Consider the following 21,153-nt stretch of genomic DNA (forward strand, 5'->3'; position numbering starts at 1 on the left):
TCCCTTTAAATACAAAATACTGTTTTTATCTTGATTGAATTTTATCTTATCACACCATTACTATTAAAGTTTACAACTGAAATTAAACAATTTAGAAAATGAATTGTGTCAATCTTTTATTGTACTTTATCCATATGCAAACATAACAATCAGATATACACCTACAGAATGCTGAATCATGTCTAGGAGAAAGCACCGACTTTACGGACAGATATTCTATCAAAAAAGCAGACTGAGCAGAGATGTTTTAAATTTAAACTGCCTACTGCACCAGGGTAATATTTTCCACTGTGGCCGAGATTGACACAAGTGAGAAGTGCTGTTGAGCCCTTATCTTATGCCCGTCAGCAACTGTATTAGAACGGTCCAAGCACATTTTATACATATGACTCTTCTGGGCTAAAAGGAGGAGTCTTCAATCACATCACTCTGGGTTGGAGTTCCCAATACTGTAGCTGTGATCTATTTAAGGTCTTGTACAAGTTTAACAATATCTCCTTGTTGCTGTATGCTGTGCCTCTAAATACAAAACCGAGGATTCGGTTTCCCTTTATATGGCCTAATGTGCTTATGCTACCAACTTTAATGAGCCGCACAAAGTCTCTCTGTTCCTATACACCATTTAAAATCTTACCATCTAAAAAGGTGCATGTATGTCCTTTCCAGATTCTTATTTCCAAAATCTATTACTTCACATTTTTCTACATTGAACTACATGTGCCACCTATCTGCTCATCTATCCTGCAATTTTCCTATAATATCACAATTTGCCAGTCAGAAAATGAGAAATATCATAAATATGGAAAAAAAAATTACCACAGCTAAACTTCAAAATATTTACTTGCTTGCTCCACTTATTCATCCATTTTCTATTGATCTGCCTAACGATTCATCATAGATGCAGTTTGATATGTTGTAGTCAATAAACCCATTCAGCAGATTCATAGTAGTCCTGCTCCTTCCTAACACGCATATATACATATACAGAAGACATACATATATAAAGACGATCTTTAAAAAATACTATATTATGGAGATAATTTACACAAATGCAAATGCTTCATATTCCAGCATTTTCAGTTTTATTTCATATTTCTAGTATCTGTGTTTTTTCTTTATACTCACTGAAGCTGTCGGCTGCTGTGCTGCTGCAGCTGCATATCTTGCCATGTTGTTTATTATGGGAGAGAAGTTTGTTGGTCCATATAGTCTGACTTGAGGAAGACAGTTGCGGTAGGCATCCACAATTCCTTGTACTCCTAACAAACACAAATTGGTAAAAGATATTTACTGAAGACAACCTGGCATGGTTACATTTTCAGCTTAATTCTAAATATTTCACTCCCGTAATTGAGCTCTTATTCTCTACAAACCATACTATGGGCTGGATTTTTTCCAACCTCGGCGGGCGATGTCCGTGGCGTGTGGTGACCCCGCATGTGTCTCGATCCCGGCCTCCAACAAGATTTTCCATTGATGAAGCTGGTTAAGCCTGCCATGCGAAGTTCCTGGCCAATTAATAGGAAGCGGGTCTGATGACATCGTTTGATGACGCGTCATCAGCTGGTTTCCATAAAGGGACCATGTCCACAATCATTTTGACAGTTCTGCTGTCACTGTTCTGCAGCATTGAGGTGCTGCAAGCAATGCAGAGGTGCATGGCTGCACCCAGACTCTCCCATAACTCCCTCCATATGCTTACGGAGGAAGTCACAGCACGTAGGGAGGTTCTCTTCCCTTCCAATGGGCGCAAGGGACCTCCCCAGGAGACCAACGCAGCCTGGTTGTACATTGCATAGGAGGGCACAAGCAGGGATGTTGTCAGGAGGACCAGGCTGCAGTGGTGCAAACCTTTCAATGATCTCATTAGATCACAAAATGTTATTCCAAAGCCAGTCTCAGCCTCATCACCTCCCTACCCTACTCCTGCACATCCTTACTCACACCAACTTACTTAGCTCCTCCACCCATCCCTCTCTATCTACATCATCACTTCCCCATCTCACTAGCCACCCCTCACACTCGCCCTCATCCTTGTCTTGCCAGGCCTTCTTAAAGTTTATAGTTCAAGGCCAAAGTCTAGCCTCTGACAGGATATTTTTATCTCTAGAATAATGGAAGAAAGTTTGAAACTACATCTGTGCATTCTGAGCATGTGAAAGTGGCAAAATTGCATTATGCATCAATAGGTTTCTGAGAGTTGACGTAAAAGGGATCTCTCCTTGTCTTGAGGTTTTAAGAGTACTTTTGTTTCCACCCCCCCAAAAAAGATTTAAGACAAGCTGGAAATTAGGTGTCAGCCTCAGCCTTAGCTCAGTGGTAGAACTCTTGAGACAGAAGGTTGTAGATTCAAGCCCCACTCCCAAGAACTTGAGCACATAATCTCACCTGACACTTCAGTGCAGTACTGAGGGAGTGCTGGACAGAGAGCAGGAGATAACTCTCTGTTTAAAACAAAAAGTATGAAGCTGTGGAATACACTACTAAAGTTAGTGATCGAAGCAGAGACTATGTCAACAGTTAAAAACAGGCTAGATAGGTGGTTGAAGGAAAGGGGGGAAATAAAGAGATATGGGAACAGAGAGGGCACAAGGCATTAGAGCTACTGTTCACATGGAGGATAAATACCATCACAGACTGGTTGTGGCGAACAGCCGGTTTGTGTTGTAATTTCCATGTAATTCTATGCAGTCTTGCAACATGTATAATATGGAATGTATTGAGACAACACCATCATTCATGAGCAACTTGGAGCTTAAAATAGAAATTGCCAACTATGTGCCCATGCTCACGTGAGGAAATGCTTGGTGTAAACATGGCAATGCCTTCATGATAACCACCCTGAAGCACAACAGAACATCAAAAATGTCCCCTTTTCAAAATATTCACTTAATCAAACCTATGAAACTAAAACTTCAATAAAATAGAGCCGTTCAAGTCTGAACACCAAGGGAAAATCTTAACCAGCACTACTGCATTCTCCAACTGCAAAAAGCCAACCACTTCCTCAAGAATCTGTGGCTCCCAACAAATTCTGAGGCAATACATCCTACTTTACATCAGTATGGTTTCAACAGAGTGCTGCAAGTTGGGCGAGTCAGAGTTAGGTGAGGAGTGGAAGGAGGAACTCCCTTGCTTCGCCTTTGTTTTTCCTAACCTTTCACCCTGTAGGAAGAGGCCGGTGTCAGGAGCAGCAGGAGAGTAGTGAATATTTAAACTCACTTTCACGGGCTTTTTCTCAAAGGCCGTCAATCTCGCAGACCAGCGGCGACGTTCCGGAGCCACGCCACAATTCAAAAAGTGACGTGGGCAAGAGGAAGCAGCTGATTAGGCGAGTATTTATACTACTCTATAGTTTGACAGTTAAGGTTAATAGTTTATAAAGTTTAGACGGTCTTAATTTTTGTGGTTATAGTTTCTAAGGTCTCTGTTGTGTATTGGGGAGTGCGAGCAACCATGGGCCCTTGAGTATATCATTTAATTGTAGTGTAATTGGTGGTATTGATTTCATTTAAGTTAATTTAAATTAATTGAAGGGTAAGTCATGACAGCACAGCTCGGCCCCGTGGCATGCTCCTCCTGCACTATGTGGGAAATCAGGGACACTTCCTGTGTCCCTGACGACCACGTGTGTGGGAAGTGTATCCAGCTGCAGCTACTGGCAGACCGTGTTGCAGCACTGGAGCTGCGAATGGATACATACTGGAGCATTCACGATGCTGAGGACATCGTGGATATCACGTTTAATCAGTTGGTCACACCAGAGGTAAAGGCTGCACAGGCAGGAAGGAAATGGGTGACCGCCAGGCAGAGTAGTAGGCACAGGCAGGTAGTGGGCGCAGGCAGGTAGTGCAAGGGTCCCCTGTGACCATCCCCCTCTCAAAACAGATATACCAATTTGGATATTGTTGAGGGAGATGGCTTATCGGGGGAAGTCAGCAGCAGCCAACTTCCTGGCACCGTGGGTGGTTCTGCTGTACAGGACGGGAGGAAAAAGAACGGGAGAGCTATAGTGATAGGGGATTCTATTGTAAGGGGAATAGATAGGCGTTTCTGTGGCTGCAAACAAGACTCCACGATAGTATGTTGCCTCCCTGGTGCAAGGGTCAAGGATGTCTCGGAGCAGCTGCAGAGCATTCTAGAGGGGGAGGGTAAACAGCCAGTTGTTGTGGTGCATATAGGTACCAACGATATAGGTAAAAAATGGGATGAGGTCCTAAAAGCTGAACATAGGGAGTTAGGAGGTAAATTAAAAAATAGGACCTCAAAGGTAGTAATCTCAGGATTGCTACCTGTTGTATCCGTGTGTTAATGGAGACACGGAATGCAGGAGTTGGTTTAACAGGTGTTTACTGGACAAAGTCTGGAGGTGAACTAAAAGATACAAGACACTATACAGGCTTATATAGCCCGAGTGGCCACTACCGGCATTACAGTACACAGGGGCTCTTAAAGGCACATACACCACAATTCCTCCCCTTTTAGACAACCAGTACATAACATTTTAAGTAATTGTTATTAACATGTGTACAAGAACAATAATCTACACATTTGCTGCAGTTAATCAATTATAAGCCAGTCTCTCTGGAGGCCTCCTGATTCGGTCCGGATAACGCCTCGGTGGTGTAGTAGTTTTCGGTGGTGTAGTAGGTTCATTTGGCAAGGTCGATTCGGCTTGAATGCCAGTGTCGGGTTCATCTGGGTCCAGTATCACTGGATTGGAGGTAGATACTATGGGTATCTCTACTTCATCATAGGCGTATAGAGTTGTGGTGTAGGTTGTCCCTTTTCGGATGACTCTATGATCTGGTCAGCATGGCGCCTTATTATGCTTTCTCCAATGTCCACGGTATACATCAGCGGTCCTAGTCGTGTGCAAATAGTTCCAGGCTGCCATTTCTCGGTACGGTAGTCCCGGGCCAAAACTTGTTGACCTACCTGGAAGGTTCTAGTTGGCCTTTCATTCATGCCTTGAAATTGCCGGTTCGCCACGTCCCTTCTGATGTTTGGCTTGATCAAATCCAGCCGGCATCTTAGTCTTCTATTGAAAAACATCATGGCGGGAGTTTGGTTCGTAACCACGTGTTGCATTCCTGTAGGCAAACAAGAAGTTATCTACCTTATGCTGTAGATTAATGTCTTCATTACCCATAGCCTTTATGGCCTTCTTGAAGGTCTGGACAAACCTTTCAGCCAATCCATTGGTGGCGGGATGGTATGGGGCAGACGTGTAGTGCTTAACCCCATTGTTTTTTTAAGAACTTCCTGAATTCTTCGGACACAAATTGCGGTCCATTATCAGAACAGATCTGTTCAGGCAGCCCATTCCTGGCAAATATGGTCCTTAATACTGTGATGGTTTTTTCCGTGGTGGTGGAGGACATCTTTATTACCTCCGGCCACTTGGAGTGTGCGTCAACCGCGATTAAGAACATTGAGTCCATAAATGGACCAGCAAAGTCGATGTGTACCCTTTGCCATGGAGATGAGGGCCACTCCCATGGATGTAAAGGGGCTTGTGGTGGGGCGTTTTGGACCTTCTGGCATCCTAGACAGCCCTTGGTCATTTCTTCGATGTCTCCATCGATACCTGGCCACCACACAAACACTCTGGCTAGGTTCTTCATTTTCACTCCCCCCAGATGCCCCTCGTGAAGCTCCTTCAGCACTTTATCCTGGAGTTTGGGTGGAATCACCACTCTGGATCCACACATCAAGGTTCCTCGGCACACTGACAGCGGTTCTCTTCTTTGCGAGAATGCTGGCAACAGTGGTTGGCATGTGCTGGCCATCCCTTCACCGTTAAATTGTAGACTCGTGAGAGAGTTGGGTCATTTCTCGTTTCCTTTTCAAATGGTAGAATTTGTTACTGGTAGACATTCTACTATGGTAGAGTGGAACATTTCCACTGGGTCCACTGTAGGTGCCTCTTCTACCGTTGGCAACGGTAGACGCGATAAACCGTCAGCATTTCCATGCTGTTTTGATCCTTTGTATTCTATGTCATATTGGTGTGCCCCTAGGAAAAGGGACCACCTCTGTAGCCTTTGTGCTGTCATAATGGGAATGCACTTTTTAGGGTTGAATATGGAGACGAGGGGTTGATGGTCAGTCAACAAGGTAAATTTTTGTCCGTGTAGGTAATGGTTGAATTTCTTCACTCCCCATACCAGGCTGAGTGCTTCCCTGTCGATCTGGGCATAGTTACGCTCAGCTGAGTTCAATGAGCGTGACGCAAAAGCTATCGGCCGCTCCGAGCCATCAGGGAATCTATGCGATAATACCGCTCCTACGCCGTAAGGGGATGCATCGCACGCCAGTCTGATTGGCAGTGATGGGTTGTAATGAGCCAAAACTTCCTTGGACGTGATCAAGCCTTTACATTTATGGAAGGCACGTTTACAGTCCTCGCTCCATTTCCAAATTACTCCCGTTTGTAGCAGTTCGTTAAGAGGGTGCAGAACCGTTGACAAGTTCGATAAAAATTTATGATAGTAATTTATCAATCCCAGGAACGACCTTAATTGTGAGACATTTTCAGGTGCTGGGGCTTTTATGACCGCTTCAATTTTTTCAGGTGACTTATGCAACCCTTCTTCGTTAATTATGTGGCCACAATATGATATTTGTTTCTGGAAAAATTCGCACTTGGGGCGATTTGCTCGTAGGCCCCGTTCTTTCAGCCTAGTGAGCACCTGCTCCAAATTGGCAAGGTGTTCATTGTCGTTTTCTCCTGTTACAAGGATATCGTCTAGGTAGCATTGAGTCCCAGGAATCCCTTGCAGGACTTGCTCCATAGCTCTTTGCCAGATAGCTGGAGCTGATGCTATTCCGAAAACCAGTCGATTGTACTGGTACAGGCCTTTGTGTGTGTTTATTCTGAGATACTTTTTAGAGGCCTCCTCAACCTCCATCTGTAGATATGCCTGTGCCAAGTCAATTTTGGTGAAACGTTTCCCTCCAGATAGTGAGGCGAAAATATCTTCTATCCTCGGAAGAGGATACTGTGCCGTGTGAAGGACCGGGTTTACAGTCACCTTGAAGTCCCCACAGATGCGAATTTTTCTCTGTTCTTCAGATTTATCATTATTTAACGTTTTCTTCATGACCGGGACGATGGGTGTTGCCCACTCGCTCCAATCTATCTTGGATAACACGCCTGTCTTTTCCAAATTCTCCAGCTCTGCCTCGACTGCTGGACGAATTGCGTATGGCACCGGCCTTGCCTTAAAAAACTTGGGAATTGCCGCATCTTCCACCTTTATTGAGGCGGTGACGCCTTTCAAGGTTCCTAGTTCCTGTTGGAACACTTCTTTGGTGTTGGCCAGGATGTCTTTTAATCGTTCAGGTATGATGTCATCATCATTTTTTTCTTACTGGTCACCATCAGTGCCTGAATGGAGTGCCAGTCCAAACGTATCTTCCTGATCCATTCACGTCCCAACAGCGGTGGACCACCATCTTGCAGAACGTATAAATACAACTTCTGTATTTCCTTGCCGTTGTATACAACAGGCACCCTTATTTTCCCTCTGGGGTATACTTTCTGCCCCGTATATGTTTTCAAGATAATGGATGTGTCTTTCAAGGGTATATGCGGAAATAGCTGCTTGTAATCCCGTCGATTTATGACGGTCAGAGCTGATCCTGTATCTAGCTCCATTTTAACTGGGGACCCCGCTATCGTGAGGGTAACCCAAATGGTCTGGTAATCTTCTTTGGCAATTACATTATGTAATTTGAGACAGCTTAGTCTCTTGTTTCCGGAGTCGCTATCGCTCTTCTGGTTTTCGGAGCTACTGTCCGTCATCATTTGTACCTTTCTGTACTTTTCCTTATTGATTTTTTTTTTGTCAGTGGATTTTTTTTTCCAGATCGGCATACACGTGCAATGTGTCCCATCTTTCTGCATTGCCTGCATGCTTTGTCCTTGAACCAGCAGTCCCTCTGGTCATGGGTGGATCTGCCGCAGCGATAACATCTCTCGAAACCCTGTGTCATTTCATGGGTGCCGAAGTCCTGTGGCTTTTGCTGTATCTCTGCAGCTTCTCTTGCTGCTGCTTCGTATGATACAGCCATACTGAAAGCCTTGTCCAGTGGTAAATCTTTCTCAGAAAGTAGCCTTTTCTGTGTTCCTTCACTTAGGAGACCGCAGACGAATTTGTCTCGAAGAGAATCTGCCAGTCCTGCTCCGAATTGGCAGTGCTTTGAGAGCTTCCTTAATTTGGTGAGGTAATCAGCGTTACTTTCATTCTTGTGCTGATTCCTCCTGAAGAATTTGAATCGTTCCACTATCAGCAGCGGTGTTGGGTTTAAGTGCTCCTGTAGGGTATCAACAATTTCCTTAAAATTCTTGTCCATCGGTTTGGCTGGAGTGATTAAGTTTCGTAACAGCCCGTATGTCTTTGCGCCCATTAGATTTAGAAGTATCGATGCCTTTTTATCATCCTCTATTTCATTCGCTGTGCAATATACCTCCACTCTTTCCACATGTGGTCCAATCCTCTACATCACTATCGAAAGCAGTAATATTGCCAGTCTTAGGCATCCTGAAAAAAAATGGCGCCTCCCGCGCTTTCCCGCCGCTGTTGCTGCTGACAATGCTGTTCTCCGCGGTTTTTATTTATACAGATATTTTTAATAGTCAGAGACTCGTTCCCGCCGGACTCTCTGGGACTTTTCCCTCCCTCTGCTTGGTCCGAACGCCGACCTGCTTTGCAGAGCTGGCCGTCTCCCGAGTGCTCCACCCTTCGTCTCTGTTTGCCTGCGCCTTCGCTGCTCGGCCCCGCTGCAGAGCCAGCCGATCGAGCCCCAGCCCGCCACCCAGGAAGGATAATTGCAGTACCTGCCACCAGCCCGGCTAGCTGGTGAAACCACAGTTTTTTCTTTTTTTTACCTTCGACCTTCATCTGAGGAATCGATCTCCTTGAGGTGCTGCTGAATTGCAGGTAAGTCCGTTTCCAATTCATCGCCACTGTTGTATCCGTGTGTTAATGGAGACACGGAATGCAGGAGTTGGTTTAACAGGTGTTTACTGGACAAAGTCTGGAGGTGAACTAAAAGATACACGACACTATACAGGCTTATATAGCCCGAGTGGCCACTACCGGCATTACAGTACACAGGGGCTCTTAAAGGCACATACACCACACTACCAGTGCCACGTGCTAGTCAGAGTAGAAATAGAAGGATATTTCAGATGAATACGTGGCTAGAGGAATGGTGCAAGGGGGAGGGATTCAAATTCCTGGGACATTGGAACCGGTTCTGGGGGAGGTGGGACCAGTACAAACTGGACGGTTTGCACCTGGGCAGGAACAGGACCGATGTCCGGGGGGGGGGGGTTGTGTTGGCTAGTGCTGTTGGGGAGGGTTTAAACTAAAATGGCAGGGGGGTTGGGAATCTGTGCAGGGAGACAGATGACAGGGAATCAAGGATAGAAGCAAAGGACAGGATGGAGAAAAGCAAAAGTGGCAGTCAGAGAAATCAAAGGTTTAAATCAAACATGGCCACAGTAAATAATAATTCTAAAAGGTCTAAGAGTGTTTAAAAAAACAAGCCTGAAGGCTTTGTGTCTTAATGAGGAGCATTCGTAATAAGGTGGATGAATTGCTGCGCAAATAAATGTAAACGGATATGATATAATTGGGATTACGGAGACATGGCTCCAGGGTGACCAAGGCTGGGAACTCAACATCCAGGGGTATTCAATATTCAGGAAAGACAGGCAAAAAGGAAGAGGTGGGGTAGCATTGCTAGTTAAAGAGGAGATTAACAACAGTAAGGAAGGATATTAGCTCTGATGATGTGGAATCTGTATGGGTAGAGCTGAGAAATACGAAGGGGCAGAAAACGTTAGTGGGAGTGGTATACAGACCCCAAACAGTAATGCAGAGGTTGGGGATGGCATTAAACGGGAAATTAGAGACGCGTGCAATAAGGGCACAGCAGTTATCATGGGTGACTTTAATCTACATATAGATTGGGCTAACCAAATTAGTAACAATACTGTGGAGGAGGAATTCCTGGAGTGCATACGGGATGGTTTCCTGGATCAATATGTCGAGGAACCAACTAGAGATCAGGCCATCTTAGACTGGGTATTATGTAATGAGAAAGGATTAAGTAGCAATCTTGTGTAAGGCTCCTTGGAGCAGAGCGATCATAATATGATCGAATTCTTCATTAAGATGGAGAATGAAGTAGTTGACTCGGAGACTAGGGTCCTCAATTTAAATAAAGGAAACTACGATGGTCTGAGGAGCGAGTTGGGTAGGATTGATTGGGGAATTGCACTCAAAGGGTTGACGGTGGATAGGCAATGGCAAACATTCAAAGACCGAATGGATGAACTACAGAATTTGTTCATCCCTGTTGGCATAAAAATAAAACAAAAAAGGTGACCCAACCGTGGCTAACGAGGGAAATTAGGGATCGCATAAGGTCCAAGGAGAGGGCATATAAATTGGCCAGAAAAAGCAATAATCCTGAGGATTGGGAGCAGTTTAGAATTCAACAAAGGAGGACAAAGGGATGAATTAAGAAAGGGAAAATAGAATATGAGAGTAAGCTTTCAGGGAACATAAAAACTGACTGTAAAAGCTTTTATAGATATGTGAAGAGAAAAAGATTGGTGAAGTCAAGCGTAGGTCCCTTGCAGTCAGAATCGGGGGAATTTATAATGGGGAACAAAGAAATGGCAGACCAACTAAATACATATTTTGGTTCTGTCTTCACAAAGGAGGACACAAATAACCTCCCAGAGATGCCGGGGAACATAGGGTCTGATGAAAGGGTGGAACTGAAAGAAATCAGTATTTGTAGGGAAATGGTGTTAGGAAAATTGATGGGACTGAAGGCCGATAAATCCCCAGGGCCTGATAATCTACATCCCAGGCTACTTAAGGAAGTGGCCCTAGAAATAGTAGATGCATTGCTGGTCATCTTCCAGAACTCGATAAACTCTGGAACGGTACCCATGGATTGGCGGGTAGCTAATGTTACCCCACTATTCAAAAAAGGTGGTAGAGCAAAGGCGGGGAATTATAGACCGGTAAGCTTGACATCGGTAGTGGGGAAAATGCTAGAGTCCATTATAAAAGATGTAATAGCAGAGCACTTGGAAAGCAGTGACTGGATCGGACAAAGTCAACATGGATTTACAAAAGGTAAATCATGCTTGACTAATCTACTGGAATTTTTTGAGGATGTAACTGGTAAAATAGATAAGGGAGAACCAGTGGATGTGGTGTATTTGGACTTTCAGAAGGCTTTCGATAAGGTCCCGCATAAGAGATTAGCGTGCAAAATTAAGGCACATGGGATTGGGGGCAAGGTATTGACTTGGATAGAGAACTGGTTGGCGGACAGAAAGCAAAGAGTTGGAATAAACGGGTCGTTTTCCGAGTGGCAGGCAGTGACTAGTGGGGTACCGCAAGGATCGGTCCTAGGACCCCAGCTGTTCACAATATATATTAATGATCTGGACGAGGGAATTGGATGTAATATCTCCAAATTTGCAGACGACACAAAGCTGGGTGGGAGGGTATGCTGTGAGGAGGATGTCGTGAAACTCCAGTACGATTTGGACAGGTTGGGTGATTGGGCAGAAACATGGCAAATGCACTATAATGTGGATAAATGTGAGGTTATCCACTTTGGTGGCAAAAGCAGGAAGGCAGATTATTATTTGAATGGCAATAGATTGGGAGAAGGGGAAGTGCAAAGAGACCTGGGTGTTCTTGTGCACCAGTCGCTGAAGATAAGCATGCAGGTGCAGCAGGCAGTTAAGAAGGCAAATGGTATGTTGGCCTTCGTAGCAAGAGGGTTCGAGTACAAGAACAAGGATGTCTTGCTGCAGTTGTACAGGGCCTTGGTGAGACCACACCTTGAGTATTGTGTGCAGTTTTGGTCGCCTTACCTGAGGAAGGACGTTCTTGCCATGGAAGGAGTGCAGCGAAGATTCACCAGGCTGATACCTGGGATGGCAGGAATGACGTATGAGGAGAGATTGTGTCGATTGGGCTTATACTCACTGGAGTTTAGAAGATTGAGAGGGGATCTCATCGAAACCTATAAAATTCTGTCAGGCCTGGACAGACTAGATGCAGGAAGGATGTTTCTGATGGCCGGGGAGTCCAGAACCAGGGGTTATAGTCTAAGGATAAGGGGTAAGCCATTTAGGACTGAAATGAGGAGGAATTTCTTCACCCAGAGAGTGGTGAACCTGTGGAATTCTCTGCCACAGAGGGCGGTGGAGGCCAGTTCATTAAGTATATTCAAGAAAGAGTTGGATATATTTCTTAAGGCTAAAGGGATCAAGGGATATGGGGAGAAGGCAGGGACAGGGTACTGAATTTGGATGATCAGCCATGATCTCATTGAATGGCGGAGCAGGCTCGAAGGGCCGAATGGCCTACTCCTGCTCCTATCTTCTATGTTTCTATGTAATTCTTCATTAAGATGGAGAGTGAAGTATTTGACTCAGAGACTAGGGTCCTGAATTTAAATAAAGGAAACTACGATGGTATGAGGTGCAAGTTGGCTAGGATGGATTGGGGAACGTTACTTAAAGGGTTGACGGTGGATGGGCAATGGCAAACATTTAAAGATCACATGGATGAACTACAGAATTTGTTTATCCCTGTTTGGCATAAAAATAAAACAAAAAGGTGACTCAACCGTGGCTAACAAGGGAAATTAGGGATAACATAAGATCCAAGGAGAGGACATATAAATTGGCCAGAAAAAGCAGCAAACCTGAGGATTGGGAGCAGTTTAGGATTCAGCAAAGGAGGACAAAGGGATTAATTAAGAGGGGGAAATAGAGTAGGAGAGTAAGCTTTCAGGGAACATAAGACTGTAAAAGCTTTTATAGAGATCTGAAGAGAAAAAGATTGGTGCAGTCAAGCGTAGGTCCCTTGCAGTCCGAATCAGGGGAATTTATAATGGGGAACAAAGAAATGGCTGACCAATTAAATACATACTTTGATTCGGTCTTCACAAAGGAGGACACAAATAACCTCTTAGAGATGTCGGGGAACATAGGATCTAATGAGAGGGAGGAACTGAATGAAATCAGTATTTGTAGGGAAATGGTGTTAGGGAAATTGACAGGATTGAAGGCCGATAAATCCCCAGGGCCTGATAATCTACATCCTAGGGTACTTAAGGAGGTGGCCTTAGAAATAGTAGATGCATTGTTGGTCATCCTCCAAAATTCTATAGACTCTGGAACAGTTCCCATGGATTGGAGGGTAGCCAAAGTAATCCCACTATTCAAAAAAGGTGGTAGAGAGAAAACGGGGAATTATAGGTCGGTAAGACTGACATCGGTAGTGGGGAAAATTGCTAGAGTCCATTATAAAAGATGTAATAGCAGAGCACTTGGAAAACAGTGACAGGATCGGACAAAGTCAACATGGATTTACAAAAGGTAAATCGTGCTTGACTAATCTACTGGAATTTTTTTTAAGGATGTAACTGGTAGAATAGATAAAGGAGAACCAGTGGATGTGGTGTATTTGGACTTTCAGAAGGCTTTCGATAAGGTCCCGCATAAGAGAAAAGCATGTAAAGTTAAAGCACATGGGATTGGGGGTAAGATACTGACTTGGATAGAGAACTGGTTGGCAGACAGGAAGCAAAGTGTTGGAATAAATGGGTCTTTTTCCGAGTGGCAGGCAGTGACTAGTGGGGTACCGCAGGGATCGGTGCTAGGACCCCAGCTATTCACAATATGTATTAATTATCTAGACGAGGGAACTAGATGTAATATCTCCAAGTTTGCAGATGACACAAAGCTGGGTGGGCGTGTGTGGTGTGAGGAGGATGCAGAGAAACTCCAGTATGATTTGGACAGGTTGGGTGATTATACTGTATCTGCCATGCATCTGCCCAATGTGGATAAATGCAAGGTTATCCACTTTGGTGGCAAAAACAGTAAGGCAGATTATTATCTGAACGGCAATAGATTGGAAGAAGGGGAAGTGCAACAAGACCTGGGTGTCCTTGTGCACCAGTCGCTGAAGGTAAGCATGCAGGTGCAGCAGGCGGTTAAGAAGGCAAATGGTATGTTGGCCTTCGTAGCGAGAGGATTTGAGTACAGGAGCAAGGATGTCTTGCTGCAATTGTACAGGGCCTTGGTGAGACCACACCTTGAGTATTGTGTGCAGTTTTGGTCGCCTTATCTAAGGAAGGATGTTCTTGCCATGGAGGGAGTGCAGCGAAGATTCACCAGACTGATACCTGGGATGGCAGGAATGACGTATAAGGACAGATTGAGTCGATTGGGCTTGTATTCACTGGAGTTTAGAAGAATGAGAGGGGATCTCATTGAAACTTATAAAATTCTAACAGGACTAGACAGACTAGATGCAGGAAGGATGTTCCCGATGGCGGGGGAGTCCAGAACCAGGGGTCACAGTCTAAGGATAAGGGGTAAGCCATTTAGGACAGAGAGGAGGAGGAATTTCTTCACCCAGAGAGTGGTGAACCTGTGGAATTCTCTACCACAGAAGGCAGTTGAGGCCAATTCATTAAATATATTCAAGAAGGAGTTAGATATATTTCTTAAGGCTAAAGGAATCAAGGGATATGAGGAGAAAGCAGGGACCGGGTACTGAATTTGGATGATCAGCCATGATCTCATTAAATGGCGGAGCAGGCTCGAGGGGCCAACTGGCCTACTCCTGCTCCTTTCTTCCATGTTTCTATGTTTCTATCACATAAAACAACAAAAATTTGTAACGGAATTTAACAGAAGAAAAAGAAATGCTCTGAAAGTATTTTCTCTTCTTCTGTAAAAGTACTCAGTTGACTTCCTCTCAGTTTTCTCTGTGGACGGTGTCTGACTTGCACTACACTCCTCCCCATGGTAGTATGGTTAAGAATGGGAACTCAGCCTTTTGGGGTGGGGGGGTACATCATGATTACAAAACTGGAGCCTGGGGCTCCAATAAACTGAGCTAACAAGTTGGTTTTTTTAATTCTTAAAATGTAAAATACTTGAATGCCTGAGTATGCCGACTTCTCATTAGCAAATATTATAATACACTCCATTCTACACATTTAGGCAAGCTTCAGTTGGAGGAGAATTTACATTAGAACACTGTTGAGGCTGATTGCATTGATACTTTGTTTTCTCACCTGAAAAATGCACATGCAAGTCATACTGCTTATGACATGACATTTTTCCTGCCTTGCAGTGCTTCAGTTGTCAGTTAATACAAGCAATGGAGTCAATGATCTGGTATTTGATTAGTCACACACAAGTCAGTTTTTTTTGCAGGAGGCGAGAGGAAGAAGAATTCATTCATTGAGTAATTTTGCAGTCTATAAATATCTTTGCTCTTTGTTTTCTAATTTAGAAACAATTATAGCACATATTACCCTGTCTGATTCAAGGTGCATTTTTCCTGCCCTCTTACGCTGCTATTATGGGGGAATTTTAATCCCCAGAAATGGGTGGGTTGGGGTCAGGTGGGAGGTTAAAGAGTAAAGAAGCCGAATTCAGTCCCCAATCCGCCCACTTCCGGTTTTTACGGAGATGGGACTGACAGCCAACCCGCTGCCAGGAGGCCGGTCGCCCATTCCAATATTATAATGAGGCTTCGTGCCTCACAGTGATCCACCGTTACAAATTTAACTCTGGCCTCGGGGAACCAGACAGCTAAAGTAAGGTGAGGACTGCTGGATTCAGGAGGTAAGTGCTGTTACACTTACCTGCTGGATCCAGCTTCCCTGCCTCACCCACTGCCCGTGATCAGACACCCCCACCGCTACCGCTACCGCCCCCGCCCCCCCCAGGACTCTGATTTCACCCTCCTCCCTCACACAAGGCCTCCGATCACCTTTTCCTGGCCTCCCCACTCTGGCTCCAATGCTCCTGCACCCCTCCAATCCTTCTCCGGCCCGATGCCCCTCCCCCCCGATGCAACTCAGACCCCGACCACCACCCCACAATCGCCTTCCCAGTCTCTCCCCTCCAGCCCAATGCTCCTTTGGCACCCAACCACCCTTCCCCCCCACCCGATGCTCCTCTGGCTTCTCCCTCCCTCCCCCCCTCCAGCCCCACCCACCCTCCGGCCGCCGACCGTCCCCCACCCTCGATCCCTCCCTCATCTCTGTGGCCTAGTGCCGCTGGCCTACCCACCCGCAGCCAGCCTCTCCACCTATCTGGCTGCGGGTGGGAAACAGAGGTTTGAAATGTTAATCAGGCCCTGCGGAAAACCAGTTCTCCCAGGTTTCCCACCCGCTTTTCCAGCACCCCTGCTCCCGAGCCGCCTCCAGATTAAAATTCCAGCCTATAATATTTAAACAAGTGCTACATTATAATTTTTTTTCCACTGGGTGACTGAATAGGCTTCTTGTTATTGTGCCAATTATTGTTGCTAAAAGGCTTTTGTAGTGTTCCTAGAAGCAGAAACTGGATGCTGCAACAATATAATTTAAATTAAGTCCCGGATATGTAAAGATTTTCAACCCTTAATTTAAAAAAAGAGGGTAGCTTGGAGTATTGTATTTTTCTTCAGCGGTGTTCAGTTTTCAAAAAAAAAAAGTTAATTCAAAATGATTACAAAAACTAGGATTTTTTGAATGTTCTATGTACAAACACTTTGTAAATCCAGTTTAGTGTTTATTGTGTTATAGAAATAGCGAGAATAATGTCCCTCCCTTCAGCTTGGCATTACCCCAGTAACACAGGTAGGATCAGCAACTTGTTAATTCAGTGAAGTCCAGGTAGAAAACAGAGTGAAAATTGACACTGTAACCTTGCTAGTCCAATCCATGACAATGCATAAATGTGCCAAGTTAGGATCAAGTTTGTTTCTAATTATGTATTTTCACTATTCCCAAAATCCATGACTGACTATTTTCAACCCAGTATTATACATTTGTGCACAATTCCATACCTGCACAGAATGGGTTGTCAGGGTTGAAGTTAATTGAAAATTCATGCGACACCTAAAGGGGAAAAAGATGTTGCATAATATGATTTGAAAACAAAGGTGTATATATATATATTTTTTTAATCTTTCATGTAACTGATCTATATTTACCTGCCACTTAGGGGGTATCTGTGCACCAAATCCCAACACTGGGAACATCTTGTCTCTGTAAAGAAGCAAGTGGCATCATGTGAATCAGACATCAGGCAGGAGAGCAAACATTAATATTTCCTCATTTATTTTATACACTATGATTTTTCACTTGTATTAGGAAAAATACTAATTATTCATAGAACAGTTCTAGAACTGCTCACAAAAGATGACAGAAGTGGTACAATGAGTTGTGGTGCTACAGAATGAAGCAACACTCATCATGCTATAACTTTACAGTCCCAGTGATGTCTTTGTCAGTAATCTCCAGTGGAGCTAGAGTGGGAGAAGGGAGGGAATAAGTGTCACTCCAGCAGACTCGTGAATTTCTTAGTAGGAAGTTCCTAGGAACAATAGTTTTTTTTATATAAAAACATAACAGGCAGAGCATGCATTTTGTTTTTTCCTGTTTGTATTTTATATAACTTGCAGATATCCCATGGTGTTATTCACAGCAAGGTCAAAGGTTTGCATTTTCTTAAAGGACAGAACACAGTGGCCCTGAAATTGTGGTCTCCACGACTGCGTACGCTGGTCATAAGCCTTGTAAAACGCCTTGCAAGTTCTGGGTTTCCACATGCACTGTGTATGCGTGAAAACCCGGAACTTGCTATCTGACAGATCGTCCGCCTGCGACCCAAAAACACTTCGCTGACGCAGAGTTGAGCTATTTGCCCAACTACTGCCCACAAAACCCTTACGCCTGGTAAAGGCAGGTATAGGGCCTGCTTTTACCAGCATAAGGGTTAATATAAATGTTAAATTAAAATTTAATAAAAACATACACAAACACTTAAAAATTAGTTTATGTAAATTTTGGCCCGGATTAAAAATTTTATTTTAAATACTTCATTAAAAGGGACATTTAATTAATTTTGAAAATGGGAACATGTATTTTTATTCCAGTTGTGTAAATTATTTATTTGGGGATTCCATTCATAAACCATAAGCATAATAGGAATCCTCCTTTCTGATTGGAGGACCTGGCCCACATGATCCCAGGGACGCTTGCGAACCGCCTGTGTCCCTGGGCCTTTACACAGGTGTCTGCCTACAGGCCCAAGATCCAAAGACTCCGAAGCCTGGGAGCCAGCAAGTTGGTTTGTATTTTTTTCAGGTCGGAGGCGTACTCCGGGGGTAGGCCTCCGACTGCAAATTTCAGCCCAATGCATTATCCTGTTGCCAAGATCCAGCTGTGTATAATTTTAAGGCCACAAAGTCTAATTGCTTCCCCGAGAGCATTTGCCTCAAATTGACTTTAGCGAAATTCTGAGGTTAATTAGACATCAGGACAAACCTAGATGAAGGTGACTGTATTTTTAAAAAAAAACACTTTTTTTTTTTTAAAATGCAGAAATTTGTACGCATGATAAAGTGCGACAGATAAATATTTAAAGGAAGTTGATTTTTACTTTTTATATTACAAAACATTGTAAACAAACAGTAATCTTTTAAAACTTGCTTTTTATAACCCAACACCATTGTTGGGTCATAAAAAGCCCTTAAAAATGTGTTTGTGTAAAGACCCAAAGGTGGTGTAGATTTACGACAGCCCTTACAAACCCAGGAGGTACAAGCCTATCTTCTTGAGAAAGTCTCACCACATGCCAACATTTGATATGCTGACACATCGGCAACTTCATTCTCTAATTACATCTGTGTTTGTCAGTTGATGGCACATATATTCTATTTCACACGAACAGAGAAACTGCAGTATAGACTGCAAGACAATAATAAACCTGCATGCATTGTGGATTTAACATTTTTAAATTGCAATAGTCTTTTACTGTAATTTAATACAAAGAGAATAATCTATCCTGCATTACAAGTGACTACACTTCAAAAAGTACTTCATTGGCTGTAAAGCGCTTTGGGACGTCCGGTGTTCGTGAAAGGCGCTCTATAAATGTACATCTTTCTGTTTTTCTTTACAAACAATCATGAAAAATGCTATGCATAGCTCAAAATTGGTATCTCTGATATTTGTGAGTGGTGTGGCTGATCGCCTATATCAAAAGATGAATGGGTAGTGCTGGGGGAATTTTTTTTTACCCCTGTATAAAACAATTTCATTGGTAACTTTTGGAAATGTTGGACAACAAGAGCTAATAACTATAAATTAGTAATGTAAAAGAACATGTGTATTTATTGGTTTGTTAATGACCGGACAAATTACTCAGGTATTTGTAGCATCCTATTTTGTAATGGTAATACAATTAATAAAATAAAAAGGAATACATTACGTATCATAGTCTTGAACGACCATTCCAACAGACCAGATTGCCATCAGGTATTCATTAAATCCATTAGGATTTATATAATGTAGAGAGTCAGGTGAGCGAGGATCCCCATTGGAGCCTGTGAAATCAATACCAACCTGGGAATGAAGAAACAAGAAAACATTTGGTCCAAATGAAGTGAACCTGCACACTCCGGCCTAGAAATTGGCCTGAGGCGCCCAAGCGGCGCAAAGTTCGCCTGGGTGCTGGAATTTGCGCCGCGATCGCCGCAAATTCAGTTGAAATGCCCCTAGAGGGAGACGGGGCGTGGCTCGAGGCGCTCCGCGTCTCTCTTAGGGCGCTGAAAGTGAATTTCGCAGCGCTACGTGCTGCAGCGCCATGGCACGCTGCGGTACTGCAGGCCTTCCTCCCATTGTTAAGGGGGAGGGGCCTGCAGCAGCATGAGCCCCGATCGCGAGTGCCGGCAAAAGAGCCCGGCACCAAGGAGAAGTGCCGGGCTCTCAGGAAACAGCCGGCAATGCCGCGGGGGGGTGGGGGGAGGAGACCAGGAGGCCGGGGACGGAGATGCTGGCAGGCGGCTGCCAAAAAAGCGGCCGCCCCGCACCTCCACCTTAACTTGCGCCTCTGCTGGCGCAGCAAGGCCCCGTGAACCGGGCGCGGGTAGCGAACGGCGCTACAGCGGCGTTCACTACCAAATATCACGATCGGGGCGCGAATGGGGCGCTGCGCACACTGATGACGTCATCGGTGGCGGCGCAGCGCAAAAGGCTAACGCCACCATTAGCGCCCCTGCTGAATATCGCGGGAGGCGCAGCCAGTGGCACTACAGCCACTGACTGCCTCTTTAGGCGCTAACAGGTGGCGCTACTCGCCCAATTTCTCCCTCTCCATTTCCTGTAATTGCTCAGGAGGGGGAGCAAAGACATTAATCATTACATTTCATAAACTATACTTTGTTTTTAATAAAATCATGGGCTTCACTAAAGTGCTTGGGGGGCAATTTTTTACTTTTGGACCCGCAGGGAGTGGGGGGGCACAGTAGCGTGTGGAAAACCCTGAAGTCTGGGTTTTCCCCGCATGCTGCGGAGTTTTAACTCCACAGCTTGCGTGTGACATCACCGACAGGTTCCCCGCCCAGAAGTCAGCCTGATCGATAGGCTGGCTTCCAGGCGGGCGGGGAATGCTGGACAAGAGGCTGCAACCCCAGGTAGGTGCGAGCCCTGACCCCGGGGGGAGGGGGGAGGCTGGAAGCACTCCTGCTTCTCCCAGTCCACAAGGAGTGCTCCCTGAGGCTGTCCTCGGCTCGCTGCAGCTGCTGGGATTCCCAAAGCCTGGGAACCCTGGCCAGCCACACTTAAACCTGCAAAGCAGGTTAATTCAGAGGCTTCCAGCCTCGTCATCATATTCCCCCGCCCACCCGTCCCGCCTCAGTTAAAACCGGAAGTGGGCAGGTTAGAGCCAGGATTCAGGTTTTTAATACTTTGACCTCCCAGCCGACCCAAACCTGTCCGATTTTTGGGTTTAAAATCCACCCCCACACCGCCCCCCCCCCCACTTATCTCGGAATACAATTTTTTATTTTTTTATTTTTTTTTAAACAACTGGTTTATCATCTCCAAACTACAAATCTTTTACCACTAGACATTGCCAGTGTACTTTGCAAACATACAAGTTCTGATGAAAGGTCATCGACCTGAAACATTAACTCTCTTTCTTTCTCCAAAGATTTTGCCTGGCCTGCTGAGTGTTTCCAGCATTTTCTGTTTTTATTTCACGTTTGTGAAATCTTATTTAAAAAAGGACCATTACCAAAA

At 44.7% G+C, this 21,153-nt stretch overlaps 1 protein-coding gene across 5 annotated transcripts in view; it reads right to left on the minus strand.

Moving 5' to 3' along the window:
• LOC147114791 (copine-3-like) overlaps nucleotides 1-21,153 on the minus strand; it is a 95,485-nt gene that overhangs the window by 9,792 nt on the left and 64,540 nt on the right. For all 5 annotated transcript variants that reach the window (XM_085992725.1, XM_085992727.1, XM_085992724.1 and 2 more), the window contains 4 exons: nucleotides 19,343-19,476; nucleotides 17,061-17,115; nucleotides 16,914-16,965; nucleotides 1,126-1,259 (listed from right to left, as the gene is read on the minus strand). In XM_085992725.1, the coding sequence (XP_085848851.1) occupies nucleotides 1,126-1,259; nucleotides 16,914-16,965; nucleotides 17,061-17,115; nucleotides 19,343-19,476 (375 nt within the window). The remainder of the gene's footprint in view (nucleotides 1-1,125; nucleotides 1,260-16,913; nucleotides 16,966-17,060; nucleotides 17,116-19,342; nucleotides 19,477-21,153) is intronic.

This window comes from Somniosus microcephalus, chromosome 7, assembly GCF_052327205.1.
Source record: "Somniosus microcephalus isolate GS21.2 chromosome 7, FLI_Smic_1.0, whole genome shotgun sequence".
Taxonomy (NCBI): domain Eukaryota; kingdom Metazoa; phylum Chordata; class Chondrichthyes; order Squaliformes; family Somniosidae; genus Somniosus; species Somniosus microcephalus.